The sequence below is a fragment of the Theobroma umbraticum genome, unplaced genomic scaffold (genome assembly GCF_002168275.2).
Source record: "Theobroma umbraticum cultivar Fairchild unplaced genomic scaffold, ASM216827v3 scaffold_30.0, whole genome shotgun sequence".
Taxonomy (NCBI): domain Eukaryota; kingdom Viridiplantae; phylum Streptophyta; class Magnoliopsida; order Malvales; family Malvaceae; genus Theobroma; species Theobroma umbraticum.
Window position 1 is genome coordinate 2,244,165 of NW_018397254.1, and position 16,633 is coordinate 2,260,797.

At 36.8% G+C, this 16,633-nt stretch overlaps 3 protein-coding genes across 3 annotated transcripts; 2 read left to right on the forward strand and 1 right to left on the reverse strand.

The window, feature by feature from the left end:
- Positions 1 to 711: 711 nt before the first annotated feature.
- On the forward strand, positions 712 to 3,601 carry RFC2 (replication factor C 2). The gene is made up of 7 exons (XM_021431878.2): positions 712 to 971; positions 1,432 to 1,538; positions 1,636 to 1,737; positions 1,977 to 2,172; positions 2,593 to 2,721; positions 2,804 to 2,998; positions 3,092 to 3,601. The coding sequence occupies exons 1-7, from the start codon at positions 813 to 815 to the stop codon at positions 3,200 to 3,202; spliced, it is 999 nt and encodes a 332-aa protein (XP_021287553.1). The 5' UTR covers positions 712 to 812; the 3' UTR covers positions 3,203 to 3,601.
- A 3,695-nt stretch (positions 3,602 to 7,296) lies between these two features.
- Positions 7,297 to 11,121, forward strand: LOC110419050 (RHOMBOID-like protein 2). The gene is made up of 5 exons (XM_021431962.2): positions 7,297 to 7,850; positions 9,285 to 9,448; positions 9,813 to 9,976; positions 10,282 to 10,532; positions 10,731 to 11,121. The coding sequence occupies exons 1-5, from the start codon at positions 7,552 to 7,554 to the stop codon at positions 10,840 to 10,842; spliced, it is 990 nt and encodes a 329-aa protein (XP_021287637.1). The 5' UTR covers positions 7,297 to 7,551; the 3' UTR covers positions 10,843 to 11,121.
- A 975-nt stretch (positions 11,122 to 12,096) lies between these two features.
- IQD22 (IQ-domain 22) lies at positions 12,097 to 16,633 on the reverse strand. Its single transcript, XM_021431845.2, has 4 exons — positions 15,916 to 16,633; positions 13,924 to 14,124; positions 13,227 to 13,304; positions 12,097 to 13,099 (listed from the first exon to the last, which is right to left on the reverse strand). Exons 1-4 carry the CDS (start codon positions 16,429 to 16,431, stop codon positions 12,368 to 12,370), a joined length of 1,527 nt encoding a protein of 508 aa, XP_021287520.1. The 5' UTR covers positions 16,432 to 16,633; the 3' UTR covers positions 12,097 to 12,367.

The window sequence follows — 16,633 nt, forward strand, 5'->3', positions numbered from 1 at the left end:
TTTTATTTATTATTAATATTTTATATTTTATTTTTAATATATTTATATATATTATTAATTTTATATAATATCATTTCTAAATATATTTTAATGTCAATATTTTATTTATTTTATATTAATTTTATATATTTTATTTTTATTTCTTAATATATTTTTATATTATATATTTTATTTTAATTGTTTACCTATATTAATAAATATTAATTTTATATTTTATTTTATTTAATTTGTTTCTTATATTATATATTTTATTTTAATTATAATATATAAAATATTTTAATAAAGTAATATTGAAGGTAAAATTGTCTTTAAAACATTGCAGAGTGCAATGTAATGTGATTGTATTGGTTTTGGACTGCAATCACATTACATCCATTGGTTGCAATGTGATTGCATTGCAATCTTCATTGCAGTGATCTGTTACAAAAAAACGCTGCAATGTAATTAATAAGTCACATTGCAGGTAAGGCTTTACATTGCAGCATAACAAACGGCCCTTATTTTTAGATGAATACAGTAGACGCACAAATTACAATAGTAGGCGCTATATTTCCTATTTCTGACGCCTGGAATGTAAACCCCTCCGTTTTGGGGGCGTTTGCAATAATACTAAAAGATAAGGGCCATTGCTTCAATTTTACAAATTTACAGACCCTCCAAGGAAAAGAAGTAAAGGGCGGGGAAAGGGCCGTGGATTTCGTTCTGTTTCCCTCCAAATTGAAGCAGTGGCGTGTTTGGGCCCTTGGTGAAAGGGGTTTTCTTCATAGTAAATACCAGGCACTTCGCAAAGCTTTCAGTGACTCAACACAAAAATGGCGTCCTCCTCATCATCCAGCAGCGGCGGTTACGACGTGCCGTGGGTGGAAAAATACCGGCCAAACAAAGTCTCGGATATCGTCGGCAACGAAGATGCCGTGTCTCGACTCCAAGTCATCGCTCACGATGGCAACATGCCCAATCTCATCTTATCCGTACGTTTTGCAACCTCTAATTACGATTGAATTGCTTAATAGCTATCTAAAATGGTTTATAACTACGGGAATTATCCGATTCGGTTAATGTAGTAAAATCCCCAAGTCATCATAACGAAGATTTTGCTAGAATAACTGGTGGATTTTGATTAAGCGTTGGAAAATGTGGTAATATTTACTGTTAGGTGAAAAATTTAGGAAAGGAAGATTTTAAGCATTTTGTATTCGAGACATTTTATCAATTGGGAGTGAAAAACCTAATTTTGTTGCAAGGACAATAAAATAAGTAGGATGGTCTTTTGCCCTAGTTGTAGGTGAGTTCTAGTGTAGTGAAAACATGTTTTCTAGATTGTTGTTTATTCAAGGGTTTAATGAGTTAATGAACAAAAGCAAATAAAAAAGCTCTAAGAAATGAACAAGAATTCTTCATTGCGTGAATATTCTGCATTGCATTTTTCAGGGTCCTCCTGGAACTGGTAAAACAACTAGTATTCTGGCTCTTGCACATGAGCTTTTGGGGACAAACTATAAGGAGGCTGTTTTGGAGCTTAATGCATCTGATGACAGGTAGGTGAACGGTTGGGCTTCCATGGCATTTTAATTTCTTTAACTTTTGAATTGCATGTTCGCATATTCCCTTATCGCCTTCCTTTTTCTTGTATAGGGGTATAGATGTTGTCAGGAACAAAATTAAGATGTTTGCTCAAAAGAAAGTAACTTTACCTCCTGGGCGGCACAAGATAGTTATCCTGGATGAAGCTGACAGGTAAGAACTGCTAATAATGTTCCGTGAATCTTGATGTTAATCATCAAGCTTGGTTGTTCTGATACTTTGCTTTTATCTGCTAAAATTTCTATAATCATTCAACTTTCATGTATTTACATTGGGAGCGTCTTCTGATTTTGAGTTTATATGTACTGCTATAACTTACAGTTGAATTAACTATTGTGTTTTCCTTTGTTTTGGATTGAGTATATGATGGGTATATATTTTATAATGGTTAGCATGACATCTGGTGCACAACAAGCCTTGAGGAGGACAATGGAAATATATTCAAACTCTACTCGTTTTGCTCTTGCTTGCAATACATCGTCTAAAATCATTGAGCCTATTCAGAGCAGATGTGCCCTAGTCCGGTTTTCAAGGTTATCTGATCAAGAGATTCTAGGCCGTCTCATGGTGGTGGTAGATGCAGAAAAGGTACAAAGTTTTCCCACAATGCTTTTCTCAATCCTGCATCTTACCTGCATATATTGGCAGAATGTGTGAACTCCTGTTTAAGGTACTTTTTTTTCTACTTTTCTCATTCTTATTTATGAGCCTCTATCAAATGCTAACACTTCTGTATGTCGCCAATTTCACCATTTTTACTTTCGAGGGAGTGGCTCCTTTGTTTAATTGCTTTATTACACAAAATATAGTAACAGATGGTTCCATTTGTTAGCCAAAAATAGGAAAGAGATGGAAAGTCCTATCTACTTACTTTGAAATGATTGTTTAAATTTTCTGGTGAATGACTTAAAAGGTTCATTGGTCTGAAATATTGGAAAGCTTATTGTCATTGATTGTTCTTTAAGTAGATGCAAATGCATAATTGACCTAATTTTGCAATCAATGAAGGTTCCATATGTTCCAGAAGGTCTTGAAGCCATCATTTTCACTGCTGATGGTGATATGAGGCAGGCATTGAACAACTTGCAGGCTACATTCAGTGGATTCCGTTTTGTCAACCAAGAAAATGTTTTCAAGGTTATAACTCATAAAGGACTCCTAACATTTTGGTATGTTATTTGACTTTGGGAATGCTATTATATGTCTGGTTTCTTTTCAGGTTTGTGACCAGCCTCATCCATTGCATGTGAAGAACGTGGTCCGCTATGTACTTGAAGGGAAATTTGATGATGCGTGTTTGGGTCTGAAGCAGCTATATGATTTGGGCTATTCTCCTACTGATATAATCACAACACTTTTCAGAATTATAAAAAATTATGATATGGCTGAGTACTTGAAATTGGAATTTATGAAGGTTCATTTATCTTGCTAGGCCTGTATTTATTTCATATTAGCACAAAGTCTAGTTTTGTTACAATATTTATTCTCATTTCTTGCTGAGTTGCAGGAAACAGGGTTTGCACATATGAGAATCTGTGATGGAGTTGGTTCATATCTTCAGTTATGTGGCCTGCTGGCGAAGTTTTCTCTAGTTCGTGAAACTGCTAAAGCGGCATAAGTTAGTTGGTTAGTAAAATTAGAACCTGCTACATCTGGGGTCCTGATGGCAAGAACCTTTAGCATATAGCAATGTTGCTTTAACATTAGGTTTCTTGCAAAGACCTTTCGTTCATGGAGTGCCGAAGTTGCTTTTATATGGGAACTTGTGGTCGAATTCCGGAGCTTATCACCATCCAATTTGACTTCTCCACCTTGGCTTCTTTATTTCAAGGTAATGAATGAAGTTGGCGAATCTTTTGATTGTTTTACTTTAGATGCCACTTTCCTCATACTTAACATTTGTCTTCAGAAATGATGGGACACTAGTTTGGTTCACTAGTTTCATAACAAAATCAAGTTGCTTTTAGGTTCAATTTACAGTATACCAATGCTGATTGTTCTGTCATTCATAGCTTATACAGAGTACTGAGAAGAACAGCTTATTTAGTGTCAATAACTTAGGTTGGCATGGCTTCGGTGGTTCGGCCTAAGCCCGTGAAGTAGCTGAACAATCTGATGATGGGCAAGTGGGGTGTGGGCCTGTGACTTGTGCATGAGGGAGTTTCGGGGATTGTAGAACATGGACCAGGGTAGGAATGGTAGCTGGGTAGAGTATGCTTTAATTCTGAGGAACCGAATTCTTAAATTTTGAGGTATCGAATTCGAATTTCGTTAAAATTTAATTAATCATATTTTACCTATACTCAATTAAAATTTAACACTTAACATTTGAATTAGATTACTAATATTTGTAAAAAATCAGAATTTGAATTTGAATTCAAAATAAAAATAAATTAAAATGTTTTATGTATAGTATTAATGAAAATTAATTCATAAAAAAATTAAAATTTAAAATCATATTTAGAATAATTAATAAATTTTTATAATTATTTTATTATTGACAAATAATTCATAAATAAAAAAATGTATAAAATTAAAATTAAATATTAAAAAATTATTATTTACAAATAGATTCAAGAAGTAGTAGGCATCTTATAATAACAATTTAAATCTTATCTGAACTTGTTACGGATCATAGTTTTATTATTCAAATCTTTCTCAAATTCGATTAGGAAATAATTTAATTTTTCTTAAGTATGTGGGTAGAAGAGAGGAGAGTGGGTCGGCGGCTCACGATGGTTCCACTGGTTGTTAATAGTTGCTAGTTGCTACTTCTGTTGAAGAATTCTCTCTGGCCCATATAGGCTATAGCTTTCACGTCTATAGGTAAAAAATTGGTATTTGCTTAAGCCGTTGGTTTAATCGGTAACTCTTTCTCTCTTTGAAGTTTGAAGTAGAAATTTCCATTCCCAATTTTTCATTTTTTGAGAATATAACATCGTGATATATTTGAAGCTACCTACTCCATAAGATATGAACTGATAAGGATTTACACTGCACGTTTTAGGAGGAAAACAGTTTTATTCGTAGAATATTATGTGTGCATTTATTATCTTCAATGTGACTTTCATCGAAGGTGCTTCATATTCTCATTAAAATGGAAACATGATAAAAGGGACCTTCAACAAGGTGCCATGATGTAGGGACCTTGATTTGATCATACCATTAAATAATTGAGAAATACTTTTGTTTGGTAGGATAGGAACTTGATTTTCCAAATGCTTTAAGAAATTGTTTCATCCGGTAGATAGAGACTTACTTCCAAATGACTCGAATTTAATGCCACTTGTTATCAATCCACCTCGATGTTATTTCTACACATAGTACTCGCAAAATTCGTTGTTTTATTGATGTGGAACTGAAACAAAATGAACAAAAATTCCAAGACGGAAATGGGATTATTGTTGAATAAAGCTGTGCTTGAGAGTTTTTAAGATTTCCCAAAACAAATGCATTTTAGTTTTGTAATGCTTTGAAATTCGAAATCATTCTAAAATTGTTGCGGTCACCCACAATAGACTATCTAATCTAAACCTTGATGAGGCTCGAGGTCGATATTTGGTGGATGAGAGGGACTGAAAAGAAAGTGAGAAAAGGCCAATTGGCAGAGGCACCAAGAGTAGCTTCAAAGCGACCAATTCAGCTCACAACTCACCAACCTATACAGCCAACTCATGCCTCAACACTCTTAAAATTTTCCTTTTTCGCAGATTCACACTCACAGTTCCTGTGCTTTTTGCACGCAGACACACGCTTCTTACAAACAACTCCTCCCTCCGCGTAATCTCATAGTCACATGTTTTCCCCTCCTTGGCCTTTCCCAGTCGGATCATCCATACGCGTCTTTACTCTTTATAATAATTTCCTTCACCTCACCTGCCATTCACTTGTTTTTCTTCTTCAAAAGGACTAAGCTACCCTTTTGTAATCCTTCCAACACCTATGGAAACTATTTAAGCAATTTGTATGGTTAAAAAAACCTCCAATTGCCACCCTTAAACCTGTTTCATTAAAGGTTTTATTGACATTTTCGTGTGTGAGATGAGCCATTGACCGGAAAGGCTTGCGCTACAAGGACCATACTAAAGGCTGTCCTCTTAAAGATGCAAATTGAGTAGTATATATCTTGAAAATAGTCTAACTTTCACATCAATCTCTACCTGAGGTTGCTTATGATAATTTTCCAATATAAAATCAAGTGATTTTGTTATTTTGTTTGTCGTTACGTATGTTTAGCCGGAATGCTTGACGCATTAGATAACAATAAAAAACAAAAAGAAGAAGGTGTTGTTCATTTTCTTAATTGGTTGACTTAGTACCTTCAACCCATAGGAGAAAGACAACCACAAAATGCGTGGATGGAGGGCCGTCCACGTCCTTAAAATGAGTAAGGTTTAAGAAGACAAGCAAGTCATCCAGAAGTTGATCAACATTTGTTGCTTAAAAGAAACTGTGTTGGAAGATGATGCAAGTTGTGAATTGTCAAAGGTTTTTCGATTTGGAGAAGGAGTCATGTCTTTGGCAGGATATATAACATAATTATGGAACCGAGACAAGGTTGTGTTTCAGCTAAGACAAGCTGCATTTTGCTTCTCTAATGACAATAAAGGGGCCGACCACAAATGTCATCTCATCCAAAGAAAAGCCTTTGCCTGTCCAGACCACAACTCCACAATGCATTACGATGATATCATTCCAACGAAAAAATTTCCACTTCTATATAATTAAAATAATTTGATGCCAATAATGAAGTGGCTTCAAAATAAATATACATATACATAATTACGGTTTAAGAAGTATTGTCAATAATATCATTTTATTTATTTATTTTTCAGGGTTTACCTTTGAAATTAGTCATTAACTAACTTAATTTTGCCAACCTAAAAGCAAGCTAATATAATCTAAAAATGGTAAAGGGGGGTGGGGGGTAGTAAAACAGTTGAGCTAATGAAACCAAAGAATGCAACTCAAAATAAAAGTTGGAAAAGGAAATAAAACTAAAACTCAATCAACAAACTCCAAATACAAAATGATGAACCGATTCGAAAATGACCTTATGGAAATATGATGCAAGCTTGACTTGAACGTGATTAAACTTTTTTTTCCAACGGGATTTGTTTACCACACAATCTAACACTTTAGAGAAATACATATTAATCATTCCATTGACAAGAGCTACAAAGGGAAAGATATAACTACAAAGTGGAGATTCACATTCCATAACGTTCGGGTCTTGCATGAAAAGGTGAAAAAGAAGGGAAAACTGCATCACTTTATAGGATTTGGGGTTCACTAATGTTATCCAAATGCTCCAATTAAAAGGATCAAAAGAGGAGAGAACCCCAAGTTTTCACTGCTTTTTATATCATCATTTTGTCTCACAATTTCCCTTTCTCCCAGCCTTCTTCTGTCGAATTATTATGAGTATAATTAATCACTATCTTATTAGCAATAAAAGGAAAATTAAAACCCTTACTCTCATCTTTTGTACCCGACAAATTAAAAGAAAAGGGCAAATAAGTAATTTGAAGTAAACTATTGTTTTATTTAATTTTCTTTATTGCATACAACAAGTGGTGATTCTATCAAACCCCACCGCCTGCCTGACAAACTACCGAGAAGCAACCGGTGGGGGGAGAGAAAGGGATGTTTTAAAACCAATCGGGAATATAAAAAAAACTCAGTATTATATTTTAACTTCAACGGTTAAATCTGAAAGTAACAACAAGAAGAAGAGGAAACAAAGGAAAGCTCCAGAGACAGGACAAAACCCAACTCTCTCTCTCTTTGTTTTTGTCCATTCCTAGCCATTAGTTTTTCCTTTCAAGCCACTCTTTTCACATGCATATATAAAGTTCAATTCGATCTCAATTTCTTTTCAAAAAGAAAAAAGACCCAGAAAAAAAGATCAGGAATTTTTATCCATTAAGCAGTGGAAAGGAAGGATTTTCTTTTTTCTGAAGGAGAATGGCCAGTGGGGATCTGGAGAGGGGAGGAGGAAGTAATGGGAAGAACAGGGCAAATAACTATTACCAATCATCTTCTACAGGTCCATACTATATGGAAAGTGCTGAAAAGCAATGGACTTCGTGGCTTGTTCCGATGTTTGTGGTGGCTAATGTTGCTGTTTTTGTTGTGGTGATGTATATCAATAACTGTCCTAAGAACAATCTGGGATTCGAAGGGAGCTGTGTGGCTAAGTTTCTTGGCAGGCTTTCTTTTCAGCCTTTGAAAGAAAACCCTCTCTTTGGTCCTTCTTCTAAAACGTAAGTCACATCGACCCATCTCTAAATTGACGTCTTTCTTTTTTGTTGGTTTTAAACCAACTTTCTGGAGTCTTTGGTTTGGTTTTGCTTGAGTCTGGGATTTTTGGTTTCTGAGATTTTGTGTTTTTATGCATTAGTTTTGTGTTTCTATTAGTTTATTTCTAATTTTAAGAACTTGTGATTTGGTAGCTAATGTATTGCTGCAGTGAAAGAGGGAGTTGAACTAGAATTGAACTTGAGGCTACTTTTGCATCTTTCAAATTCTAAAACACCAATTCTAAAGAGACAATATTATACAGCCAAGTCCCAGAACCCATTGATTAATTATCATGCATAACGAATGAAAAAGGACAAAAAGAAGAGTGGTTGTCAGTTTTTGGGATTAGTCATAGATTCTGAATTGCATGTTCCTGAAACTTTTTGGACTATTTGTTAATGTCTTTTAAAAGTTGTCTATGTAGGAAGATTTTCTTTGATGATTCAACTTCAGTCCAGTTGATCCTCTCATAGGATCCTCCTCTGATTATGCAAGAGGATTTATTAATCTGTGATTTATTTGATTCTGACTATGAGATGATGGATAATAATACATACTGGAAATTTGTGTGATTTGGTTGGTACTTTTTAAACTTATAAGGTCTGTTACTGCTTGTTGATTTTAATAGTATTCATAATTCTCAATATGGGATTGTTAACAAAAGTCCATTACTTGGCTTCTGGTATGTCATGGTTTGCTTTGTCTAGCTGAAGTGTAGCGGGACAATTTTATGATTAGGAACCTCTTCAGGCTTAATAGCAATCGAGTGTGGGTGGTTTTTCTGTTAATACCTTCAGGGTTCTGGATTTTGATTTGACTTCTTGCTCTTTTGTCAACTAGTGAATTCCTCTTGCTGCTTGCCATAATGTAGTAAATGAACAGAAGGGTATTGAGGTTGCATATTATTCCAGGATCAAGAGGTTAATACCTGTTTATTTTACTTGTCATAATTTCGGAACAATTTTGACATACTGAAGGGAATGTTTCACTTTATCAAATATTACGAGAATGCCAGTGTGGGAGTCATTGGCTGGGTAATGCAGTTACTTGCTCAATTCATTTAGGGATGCATGGTTTTATTGAAGTTGAAGTAGGAAAGACATGGGTCTTAATCAAATAATAGAGAGACAGTTTTGCTTTTGTTTTTGATTGGTCTAATGCAAAATCTGAACTTTGGTTAAGGCTATTTGCATTCAATATATGTATGTACATAATTTTCAGTTTTTCACTGGATTGAAGAGGGAGTAATTGTAAACATGAACATGCTATATCTCAATGGCATGTGTCCTGTTCTCTTCTTTTTCTATCTCTAGCAACCTTTTTTTTTATTAGGCTGCGACATTGGTGATAGTTGTAGCTCTTGTAATTTGCTAATACTCCTCCCCATTCTTCTTCAGATTGGAAAAATTGGGAGCACTAGAGTGGAACAAGGTAGTGTATGGCGATCAAGGATGGAGGCTTATCACTTGCATCTGGTTGCATGCAGGTGTTATTCATCTGCTTGCAAACATGTTGAGCTTGGTCTTTATTGGGATTCGCCTTGAACAGCAATTTGGATTTGGTATGTGATGTGTCCTTTTTTTTAATGTTTGATTGATTATTCCAAATTTGCTCTCGGGAAAATTTTTGCATTATATAATATCTTTTTGCAATATGTAACATTTCAATCTGTATGTGTTGGGTCAGTCTTGATCGATCAGCAAAATGAAATATCATATATATTTATGTGTATGTGTGTGTGTGTGTGTTATAGATGATCCATTGATTGTATTACTTGGTAGATGAATTTTGTTTATTCCAACAGTATTATGGTACAGCTTCATTTTGTAAATTTTATACTTTGGATATCTTTCTAGAGGGTGATTTTGTAAATTTGTTTATTTCATTGTGGTGTTATAGCTGATATGTGTTCTTTCCCCTGACAGTGCGAGTTGGGCTTATCTATCTATTGTCTGGATTTGGTGGGAGCATACTATCTTCTCTTTTCATTCAGCGTAATATTTCTGTTGGTGCCTCTGGTGCTTTATTTGGTCTTCTTGGAGCAATGTTATCAGAGCTTTTGACTAACTGGTCTATCTATACAAATAAGGTATGTTACTTGCCCTTTGTTTCCATCAACTTAGGAAGGAAAGCTTTTATATGCTAAATGCAATTTGGAAATAGTTGCCTTGATGTTTGGAGCTTAAGATAAGTAGATCTTGGCACCCATGATCTAAGGATCAGCAAATGCTATCAAAAGGAAAAAAAAATGGGAGGAGAATGGGTGGTGATTGGTGAATGTGGTTTTGTTGCTATATAAATGTTTGCCTTGGTTGTGTCATTTAAGTATTTATTCTAGACTTTTACCTATTGCTTGACAAGTAATTTAGGAGATTAAATTCTTTTGTATTGTAGGCTGCAGCTCTCATCACACTCGTAATCATCATTGCCATTAACTTGGCCGTAGGAATTCTTCCTCATGTTGACAACTTTGCACATATTGGAGGTTTCTTGGCTGGCTTTCTCCTTGGGTTTGTTTTGCTGCTCCGTCCCCAATTTGGGTGGGTGGGACGTCAGCATCTTCCTGCTGGTGCTCGTGTAAAATCTAAGCACAAGGCATACCAATATGTTTTCTGGTTGATTGCTGTGGTTTTACTCATTGTTGGGTAAGTTGAAACCCCAGGTTTTGCTTGACATATCGGAAATGAATATTCATTTGGTTTCCTTATTGAAACTAAAATTGCCATAGATGGTTCTTCTAGTTACTTGTGTTTAATACTTACCCAGGGTTTATAATTTACACCAGTGATTTTATCCTGGTGACAAGAAAGATTAATCAACTGTTTTCTTTTTGAATGATGCAGTTTCACAGTTGGGTTGGTAATGCTGTTTAGAGGAGAGAACGGAAATGACCATTGCAGCTGGTGCCATTACCTGAGTTGTGTGCCTACATCAAAATGGCACTGTGGAAACTAATGCAAACATTACGAATACCACGATACCTAGACTTGATCTCGCTCACTAATTCTTTCCTGATTTCCCTTTTTTATAGTTTATTCATTTGTTAATTTCTTCGAGTTGGTATTGCTTATGTATATGCATAGTTTTTGACTTCTGAGATTATATATCTTTGGACACCATAGAATCCGTTGTTATATATTTGGGTATATATATATAGATATTCTGATTGTATGCAAATTTACCTACAGATAAAAGCATTTCTCTCTTTTTTCTTTTCCTGTAGTTGCAGCCAAAGATGCTTTTTTCGTTTTTGTCCCTGCCGAAGCCAGTGCCAAGGATTTCTCTGTTCTCTTTGCCTACGTGCATACCTTTAAATGACAGTTTAGTTCCAAGTGTAATTCAGAAACCCTTTTCTTTCTTCAAGTAACCATGGAAAAAACAAAGAAAATCACTTGGCAAACGGGTAAAGCAAACCTTCACTGTGATAACCAAACTACACGACAAAAGCAGCTGACGGATGCTGCATCAAACAGTACCTGTTGTGTAAATCTTCAGATATCTTTGAACTTCCAAACAACCAGAGGCATTGTACCAACAATTGCTGCCCATTGAGCAAACCCACTGCTCTGATCAGAACATGGCCACATGGCACCTACAGGAATGCATGGCCTTTGGCACTCTGCCATAGGACATCCGCTGCCTGCTCTCCAATGGAGACATTTCAATGCGAGGTGTACTGTTTGTTTTTGACTTTCTGCATACGATGCCGTATTTCCGTAAACCTGACTGGGATTTTGGGTCAGCTTAGTACACCCACCGACATCATCGACCGAAAATCTTCCAGTACAAAACCTTTTGTCTATGTAATCTTGAGTGGGGCATCTTCAAGTACCCGTCTGCGTCATAAATTCCATTGATTGTTTTCGTTTACACATAGCCAAATGTAAAGGCCAAAGCCACAAAAACGACTACAAACCAGAGTTCAGAGTTCCACTGCTTTGTATCATTATTTATTTGATTGGGGCAAGTCACCAAGCCATTATCTAGTCTAAGTCACTTAGTAACTCCAAAAGTTCAATATTGCAAAGGTCGCTCAAGGAAATGATGGTTATGGGAAAAGATGTCACAGGTTTTGCCAGATCTAGTTCACATGTGAAAGTAATTTTTCACGACTTGGGGCCTTTTGGGTTTTGTCAGCATGCAAAGCTTGCATAGAGAGTAGCAAGCAGGAATGAATCACTTTAATCACTTTTACTTAAAGGGAGATAAAAAAGGATAAAAAGACAATTATGATTATGTTTAACCACCCGTGAAACACTGTTTGAGCACATATTCTTTGGAAGTCACATGCACCTAAAACATAAAGATGGCTACAAGAGTTATAAAGCTAAGGTCAGATTCTTCATCATGACTAAACCTAAACATAAAGAGCTAAATGTTCCTAGAGCCAGGGGTAAAAACAATTAAAGGACACGAGTTAGCAGGATTAGATAAATACTAACACCAAAAATACTTGGGACATTACTTGAAACCACTGTTTTTAGTATCTATACCCAACAGGCATTCCTAGCCTGTCCAGACGACCTGATCCTGGGTAAGCTTTGCTGGCGAAGCTTGCATGCAACGAAGACCTCTGAGTGTTTGACTTCAGTTCAGCAAAACCGTGAATGGAATACCTTTTTGTTGAACTAGATCTCTCATATTGGGGCCTCTGCTTCGGAGCACTGAGAGACCTCACCTTAGCCATTGAAGATTCAGTGTAAGCCATGTAATTTGGGTGGTCTGAGTAGCCGCTTAGAAAGCTTCTGGAGCCATCACTCTTAGCAGGAGTAAACGGGCTTCTCCCCCTAGAACTACCCCCTTTAGATGATGCTGAATAGAATTGTGGACTGTTATCAGCAGTGCAGAAAGCGCTTTCCTCGACCTTGTGGGAGCACTTCAATGGACTTGTAGACTGAACTTCACCCGATGAAGGACTAGGAGCTGTTTGGTGCGAGTCTCTGGAATTTGTGAAACTACAACTATAGAGATCGGAGTTGAGAGCAAGGTGTGTAGAATGAAACAGGTTTCTCCTTTTAGAGCTGAACTGGGGTTTCCCAGTATCAACCTCAAGGATCTTGTCATTCTTTTCATCATCCATAGGACCAACTCTTGTTGAATGCACTCGTTGGTCCCATGATTGTTCATCAATCCGACGGTCTGATCGATTCCTCCCTAGAGGTATTTTCTCATGATTATCAAGAGTCCTTCCACTCGACTTTGACCCATTTCTCTGAAATTGTTGGAAACAGGTTAATTAAGCATGTATATTCAATGCCAAACGGTACTACCATAAAGTTTCTTTCTTTTTTTTTATTCCTATTTCTATTTAAGGTTCAAACACGGGCAAAAGACCATACCTTCAGCATTGATGATTGTTCATGTTTTGTACTCTTAGATCGAATAGCATGTTCAAATTTTTCAGGGGTTGGTGGACCCTGCGTATAAAAAGAGATTTCATGGTCACCGACAATTACAAAACAGACAAGCTGATATCAGTCTAATATACAAAGAAAAATGTGACCATGCAATAAATCCAACCAACCCTTGTCAATTCATAAAGTAATGAGAGGAATCTAAGATAATATGCCCACCAAATCGCCTTTCAGCAATAAGTTTCAAGATCGTACCATTTAAAGATAAACACAAATATCTGCAGCACATAATTATTGGTAGGCAATATGCCTCAGAAAATTACTTAATTTCTATTATATTCAGACAAAATGTTGGATTAAAGATGTAAATGCAAGCACTGTCATTGGGCCAACAACTCGTAGGTCCCTTAATTTTGATAATAATATTGCCACCAATTTGTTTTAATGCCCTCCATATCTTTTAATTTAAATTTAAAATATACAGTGTATAATTGGGCATGACAACTACTGATCATAATTTCTACAAAATTGAAACCATAAATATTAAATTCATACATGCGCTGGTTGTCAATAGGTATAAAGGAAAGGAGCCCACAATCCATAAAGCAGGTGTACTTGGGGCAAATAAATTACCATGAGAAATTTCAAAAAAATACAGGATGGAAGAACAAGTCTGACTTACAGGATGGTGGAAGTGGGAAGATTTGCTGCTTGATTGTGAAGACTCGGAAATTTGGGCCCGCCCAGCACGAGCACGTGCTTGTGCTCGCAACAATGCTTGCATCCTTCTTACCCATTCTGCAGTTCTCTTCCTCTCTATATGACCTCTAACCAATGCCTGAAGCCTCACTAAACCTTTTAGTGCACGCAGCGCCCTCCTCGCCTTCAAAAGCACATAAGAAAGGTATAATGTAATCAAGCTAGCATATGACAAAACATCTTAGGGTCATTAGAATTACATTATTATTAGCATATCAAACTATTGCGTTAAATCCTCCATTTTCTATCAAGTAAAGAGCTTTACATTAATGGCTTTGTGCACAACACAGAAACAGGTGAGGAGCAGAACAACTAAAAAGCAACTGAAAAGGCAAAGAACCATCTGCTCAGGAATCAGGGGCAATCACAAAGACGTAACAACCAAGGTTCAAAAGACAAGGAAACAGGACCACATTGAACCATTTATTGAATTACTTTTAATATGTAAGGGAAATGTTTAAATCTGGCGCCAAAGGCAAATGCAGAAAACAAGTGACATTGAAAATTTAAAGGTAGCAGGCGCCATGAAGACGATAGATAGTCATAGACTCATGGTAGTAGTGGTATTTTTTTTTTCCAGAAATTTAAAATTCTGACATAATATGAAAGGGGAAAAGGACTTCCCACTAGCCGCCCGACCCCTCCGGTAAAAGCAATCCCCACGAGGCTCTGACCATAGATAAAGGGTTTTGTGTAATCATGTTCACACTATGAAGTACACAACTAACACCAAACCTTTAATATCATCTCCAAAAAGTCATACAAATGCACTTAAGGAAACAGAGATATTACCCACGACAAAGTTTCCACTGGTTCGGAGCCACCTTTCCGGAAAAACCAAAACTTTCCATTACCCAGAAGATTCAACCCAAGGTATACTTGGACCCAGGTCATCCATTGCTCAAAAAGGTTCCATTGCATTCAAAGTCTTCTGATCAGATAATGCTGACAATTGGGTTGATTCTTAATTTGGTATTCTAATAAATTATTCCATAATTATTGAGCATGGCAAAAGAGTTGTTGGGTGTATCCTTTTAAGCTTTCAATAATTAGACAGCAATAATAATCCACAACCTAAGCCAACCAAAATATCGTCAATACTAACTAACCCACATTAATTAACACCCAAAATTAGATAATCCACTTTCATTTACTATAGTTACTGCCAGTACTATTTAGATATAAAATGAAAGATTACCTAAATAATCCCAGAAATAGAACCAAATGACTCAACCTCGGAAACTATATTCTGCCCCATTAAATGTTTGAAAACGCCATGGCTCAAGAAACACGAGGAGGAAATTTCTAAAGAAAAAGTTTGCGGAGGTCCAAAAGGGCTTTTTTTGGGGAGGGGTGCGCAATGTGCAACACGGTGCAAGGTAACGACATGTCTATTTTACAAAGTACTTTTAAAATGGAAAGGTTCTTTTGGAGATGTACTTATTGAGGTTTTCGAAGATAAACGACACAAGAGAAAACAGCTCGGATGTAAGAAAATGGGAAGCTTGGTCGGTAGCTTCCTTGCTTCCACCTGCTGGTGGGGAGGACGAACTGGAAAACGACATCGTTCTTGTAATTACACGAATCTCGAAGATAACTAAATTCAGTAATGGGAACAAAACAGTTCTTAGCTTTGATTCCTATATGTTTTCGTGCTCTCTTCTTCCTTTCAAATAAAATAAATAATTAAAAAAAACGTTTTTGTTCGCATGGAAAATGAATTCTTAGAAGAACAAAATTAAGGTTCAACGAGTTCAACGCCTCGGAAGCGGAAGAATCAGGTGTATAAAATGAGCACGAAGGACACGTGTCGCGCATTCAACAGGTTGTTATTTGTCAATCCCGGAAAAAGCTTTCACCAGAATCGATAGTAAAAAACGATAAAAATGAACAAATTTTAAAAATAAAAACTAACCAGATATCCGCGAAATGCAGATTGTATCTTAACCGCAGCGAACTCCTCGTGTGCGCCGCAGCTGCTGCTAACGTGAGATGCCGGGTCACGCGCGCACCTTCCGCTACTACTAGTGAGCCTAACCACCGCCGCGGCAGCTTGAGCAGCCGCGACAGCCGCTTCAGCAACAGCGGCGGTAGCGGCAGCGACAGCGATCGCGTGCTTGTTAGGATCCACTACTTGACACTCGCCGTTCGCGCCGACGGAAACATGTTCTTTCTGTTGCTGCTGAAGTCCGTAAGGCGACGACTTCGCAACACTGCTACTGCTGCTGTTTGCGGCGGCCGTGTGTTTGGTAGTGGAGATAATGGAGTCTTTTTCGCGGAAGGACTTGACGAAACTCCAACGGCGTTTGTCTTTATGAGGTCGTTGTTGTTGTTGTTGCGGTGGCTGGGAAGAAGAAGAAGAAAGCTGCTGGAGGGAGTCGGCTTTTTTCAGGCCGAGGATGCTGCGGAACCACTTTGAAGCCTTGCCCATTCTGTGTTTCTTTATCTTTATTCTCTCCTTGTCTTGTTTAACTTGGTTTGGTTTAATGGTGGAGAAGTTGAAAGAAGAAAAAAGTATTGGGTTTGTGAGGTTTCTTGGAATACATTTGCAGAGAGACGAGAGACGAAAGAGAGAGAGGAAGTGGGGAAGAGGAGACGTTTGTAAGTTTGTTCAGAGTAGGAGTGAGAAGGAA

What these genes read in the sequence shown, in the direction of transcription:
- LOC110419050 (XM_021431962.2), top strand. Translation starts at nt 7,552, where the DNA reads ATGGCCAGTGGGGATCTGGAGAGGGGAGGAGGAAGTAATGGGAAGAAC. An exon ending in GGTCTATCTATACAAATAAG is followed by an intron (nt 9,977 to 10,281) that starts GTATGTTACTTG and finishes TTTGTATTGTAG; the next exon opens with GCTGCAGCTCTCATCACACT. An exon ending in GTGGTTTTACTCATTGTTGG is followed by an intron (nt 10,533 to 10,730) that starts GTAAGTTGAAAC and finishes TGAATGATGCAG; the next exon opens with TTTCACAGTTGGGTTGGTAA.
- IQD22 (XM_021431845.2), bottom strand. Translation starts at nt 16,431, where the DNA reads ATGGGCAAGGCTTCAAAGTGGTTCCGCAGCATCCTCGGCCTGAAAAAA. An exon ending in CTTCCCACTTCCACCATCCT is followed by an intron (nt 13,305 to 13,923) that starts GTAAGTCAGACT and finishes TTTTATACGCAG; the next exon opens with GGTCCACCAACCCCTGAAAA. An exon ending in AACAATCATCAATGCTGAAG is followed by an intron (nt 13,100 to 13,226) that starts GTATGGTCTTTT and finishes CAACAATTTCAG; the next exon opens with AGAAATGGGTCAAAGTCGAG.
- RFC2 (XM_021431878.2), top strand. Translation starts at nt 813, where the DNA reads ATGGCGTCCTCCTCATCATCCAGCAGCGGCGGTTACGACGTGCCGTGG. An exon ending in TGCCCAATCTCATCTTATCC is followed by an intron (nt 972 to 1,431) that starts GTACGTTTTGCA and finishes TGCATTTTTCAG; the next exon opens with GGTCCTCCTGGAACTGGTAA. An exon ending in TGGTGGTAGATGCAGAAAAG is followed by an intron (nt 2,173 to 2,592) that starts GTACAAAGTTTT and finishes CAATCAATGAAG; the next exon opens with GTTCCATATGTTCCAGAAGG.